This window comes from Porites lutea, chromosome 7, assembly GCF_958299795.1.
Source record: "Porites lutea chromosome 7, jaPorLute2.1, whole genome shotgun sequence".
Classification (NCBI taxonomy): Eukaryota; Metazoa; Cnidaria; class Anthozoa; order Scleractinia; family Poritidae; genus Porites; species Porites lutea.
Genome location: NC_133207.1, coordinates 10,619,617 through 10,624,321, shown reverse-complemented (window position 1 = coordinate 10,624,321; position 4,705 = coordinate 10,619,617). Strand labels below are relative to the sequence as shown.

The window sequence follows — 4,705 nt, the reverse complement described above, 5'->3', positions numbered from 1 at the left end:
GTTAGGGAACAGCTGACTATAAGCTTGGTCGGAGTTTATGTCTCTGGGGACATTAACCGAAGAAAGAAAATGTCCGAAAGCGATCAAGAATTGGAAGAAGCGGATCAATTGTTTACTTGCCCATACGATACCACTCACAGCTTAACCATCGCCCGAATGGGACGCCATTTGATTGAATGTAGAGAGAAGCATTCGATCAGTGAAAAGGCCATATGTCCATTCAACGACAAACATGCGATTGCTGCCCCAGAAATGGAATATCACAAATTAGTTTGCCATGACAAGCCACCAGAGAACGAAATGAACCACAAGGGAAGTAACAAATGCGACGAAGATGGGGAAAACCCGGCAAAGGGATTATTCGGAAGTTTTTCATCAAGAACTTCTTTCAGTTTAACGTCATGCGAAACGACTACGACCGGATGCGAGAGTGGGCTTGATTTAGTAGGCGGCATAAGAAATTGCGATTCCTCCACTGAAGAAACAGATGAAGATACTATGATCAGCGATTCTGAGTTGGCGCCAAATGATGATAAACAACAAGCGCGGGACGGATTAAAAGACGGCTGTTGTGATGATATGAGGGAAAACGATTTAGTCTTACCCATAGAAGAATTGAAATCGCCCAACCACAATATATCAATTGAAAAACAATTAGAACAATCGGAAAGTGACACGGCTTCTTCGGGAACTAACAGCTCCATTGGAACTGATGAGGAAGAGCGATTTGATTATACGAAATATATACCCAGTAAAGATCTAAGAGAAGATTTTCTCAAGTTGATTGGTCAACCTCGAAATGGTATGCAGGTGCAAGACGCCAGATATCAATTGGTAAGTCAGCCATACAACGTGCAACAGTGGCCACCAGGGTACAGCTTTGTCCCGGCACAATATCAAACCCATAATGGCTACCATGGCCCCGGGGTACAGCCTGCATTTATACCTTTTGCCAACTCTTATAACATGATTCCAGGTGTTTACACAGGATCATACAGCTTCCATAACCAATCCCCTGCTCCGGGAGGGTTTATTCAGTCACCTGGTCAGGGATACGACTTTAACGTGTACCCGGCAGCAAGACCCAACTATCACCGTCCTTATTATCGACGCAGAAATCACTACAATACCTACTCGTCCCGTTTTAATAACCACAAACACTACAACTCCCATAACCATGAAAACCACAATGGAACGGTCATGAATGGTTATAACCAGTCAGAGAATGGCTTTTGTGAAAGCAGTGACTGCTTTCTGAACAAAATGAATGGTGTGGCGAATCATAATGACACTTCACAAACCCAGACTTCATGCTTAACAAATGGATGTGAAAATCCAGACCAACACATGCAAAATGGTGGAAAGTTGGATGAGATTGACTGTCAACAGCAGTTTGTGGACATTGGTGACGTCCCAGACAAACCTCTGTGTGGAAGTGCAAAAGAGAATGGACAGGAGAATTTCTGTTCAACTGCCCAGGAGGCCCTCAAGAAGAGTGAAAATGATAAGCAGATTCGTAAAATTAGAAAGAAGTTGACAGAGATAACTGGCTTGGAAGAGAAACAGCGGCAAGGTGTAAACTTGGACTGTGATCAGCTTAAGAAGTTGTCACGAAAAAGCGAGTATGAAGGTCAGCTGAGATCACTTTCTTCAACTTAGAAAACAAGGTGAGAATTGAGTTTTGAAATCGTAGAAATGGTCACCTACCAACCTGGGTCAATTCATCTCCCAGTGTGTTAAGAACTGAATATCATGAAGGTGGCAATTAGTTTTCCATGGTTGGTGAAATAGTGACGTTGTTTGTTTGGAAAGTTTAAGGGCTCCCCTGCTGCAAGTAAGCGCACCTCGCACAATCTACCTTGCAATTGATCTTTTTCACTCTATGCAGCATTGAAATCATTAGTCAAAGAAACCAAAAATGTGACCATAGCAACTTATTGCATGAAGAGGAATGGTGCAGTATTTGCATTTGGTCAATAATACTGATTTTTTTGCAATACCAGATTGTCATTTTGGATTGTTCATGTCACCCAAAGCTATTTGTATCTTCTGAATTTAAAATTAAAGAGTGTTTCTTTTTTTCACATTTCAATATTGAAATTCTGAATTTCAAACTTACATATTACTTAATTGGTGAATATTGTTTTTAAAATTTCATGCAAAACAGCAACAACTTGTACAGCAATCCTTTATACTGTAGCTCATACAAGAGACTGAAAGAACACCAATTTATACACTCTATTTATTTTAGGAAAAATGGATAAATTTGAGTGCTGTGGCTTTTGTATGTAGTTACCTGAAATATGGCTTGACATTCTGCTGGCAATTTTTTGTATCTCCCACCTGTTACGGCCAGTCAGGAAACAGTCAATATTTCTAGTCATTGTCTGATCGTAGCTAAAACCTGCATTATATACTATTATGAGCTGTGAAAGAAAGTTTTGATCTCATGATACTCAGGGACATACATATTTTGTATCTTTATATCCGTTATAACTTAATGTGTCCAAACATTTAATATGCATGAATCACCTCCCTTGAGTAAAACTCTAGGTCTGTTTTGTCTAACATAAATTAACAATATAATATTGAATCTGGATATTTTGCATTTGTATGAAGAATTAGGCGGATCAAAGAGCGGGGATATACATGTGATTTGCAGGATGTAATCATTGACGTTTGGTTGAGGGGCATCAATGATAGTATAATCTAAGCATCTTCCAAATTTGGACAGAGCCAGCTGGTTATGAAGAATTATCTATTGGAATAAAACCAATCAGAAACAGGGAAATACTATATTTCACATGAATAATGATGATAAATATTGCATGAAATATTGATAAATATTGCAAGAGAATGAACAGACTGATCTCCTTTGGCAACCTTGGTTTCTCCTAAAAGACTGGATTAAAAACTTGTTTAATCAAAACCTTTACTATCGTTCACTGGCTAGTAAGTTCCCTTTACATATAGGAACTGACATACAGCTTTATACTGTTTTTGTACTAAAAAAGAGTACAGTGTACCGGTTAAACATAAAAGATCTGTAGAATGCTCTGTGCTGTTTGTCCTTGTGCATTTAATGCATCTGCAGAAATCTCAATTCCATTGTGTCTTTTGATGTTTTGGTGAAGTCTTATTCTCATATATGTAGCCACTTTTAAATGTGAGGAGAGGCTTTCCACACTCTATTTAACAACATTAAAAAAGATGAAAGATTTTGTTTATTATGTAAAAATGTTGCATGAACATTGAGCAAACAGCTTCCTTTTGAACATTTTTCTTGACATCCTTATCAACTATATTTTACTCTCACTGGTGATTAGAACAATGTTGATTCACTTTTCAGTCAATTGTGCGAAAGGCAGGGACATCTCTCTAAGCAAAGACAGCTGGCTCTTCTTTGTATTTTATTATACAGTGTATGAATTTTGAACTTTGAATTTTGACTTGTTCTAACGTGAGTGCACACCAAGAATTTCAATTTTTGGTTTGAAAATTGACGTCAAGTTGTGTCCCATTTCTTAATACTGACACTTGTAAGATTGCAGCAATAAAAATTAATATTACTATGATTCGTTCAAAATATTTTCACATTTCTGAGTGGCTCCAATTCCCTGGCTAATTCATCTTAACCAGCTGGGGCACACAATATTTGGAAGATGTAGGCAATAACCAACCAATTCAATGGGTTATTGCCCCAGTATGAAATACAAACCTCATTTAACTTAGGTTAATTCTCAGTTTCCTTTGTCTCCTAGCCCCGAGTTTGGGAAATTGAGAATCAACCTAAGTTAAAAAATTTTAACCTGAATTTAATTTGGACCTGTAACATATACATTGAGAAGTGTGACATGCCAAAGAATAAAGTCTTTTTAAATTCTGTAACTGTGCTGATAAACAGGCAAATGTTTGCATGATCTCCATTGTTGCTTATATATTTGTCACACTGTTGCAAAAGACTGTGTTTACAACATAGCAACTAACTGTTTGTCGATAAATTCAATGTTTATTTTGTTTCTTGTAGGCTGCAAACCTTAAGGAGACTTGTATCCTGTGCATGGTGTCTACTGTTCTATAGATGGATATTCTGCAAATGAGTCTTCACAGTAAAGGGTGTTGGTCAAGTATTATTAGTATTTTCATTTATCTGCAGGTTGAATTGTTAATCCTCTCTCTAGTATAATTTTTCTTGCCTAACGATACATGTATATTAATTTATCCAAGTCCACTTAAGTTGTTAAATGCATATATGTGTACAAACATATGCATTTATAGCTTCCACACAAATGCAATGTATGGAACCAGCGGCGGATCCCCCCCCCTTCCCTTATCTGAAGGTCTTGATCCGCCCGCGGGAACAATCTTCAGTGGATAAATTTAGGATAAGTTCACAAGTGGGGAAATTTTGAAGTCAAGTAGATTTACTAACACGCACAAACTCATTAGTTTGTATTTGTCAGGTCTTATATGGACGTAAAGTGTTTTTAGTGTGTAAAGACTCACAAAAGTTCAAACAGATCACATTGAGTAAAATGAAAATTATTATTAAAATAAAATCTTATTATTAGTAGTACTTATTAGTAATTATTAGTACAGTTATACAGTGACTCTAAGAGATTCTCACACTTGCTGGTCCAGAGACCAATCACCCTCTAACAAGGTTTGTTCCAAGACCTAAGCTTCTATTGGTTCATCACAACAA

General features: G+C 37.4%; 1 protein-coding gene across 1 annotated transcript in view; it reads left to right on the top strand.

Moving 5' to 3' along the window:
• LOC140942843 (uncharacterized) overlaps nt 1-4,339 on the top strand; it is a 4,367-nt gene extending 28 nt beyond the window's left edge. Inside the window, exons 1-2 of the mRNA XM_073391856.1 lie at nt 1-1,667; nt 4,028-4,339. The exon at nt 1-1,667 is cut by the window's left edge and continues 28 nt beyond it. Coding sequence (XP_073247957.1) covers nt 70-1,659 — 1,590 coding nt within the window. The 5' untranslated portion in view covers nt 1-69 and the 3' untranslated portion in view covers nt 1,660-1,667; nt 4,028-4,339. The remainder of the gene's footprint in view (nt 1,668-4,027) is intronic.
• The last annotated feature ends 366 nt before the right edge of the window (nt 4,340-4,705 follow it).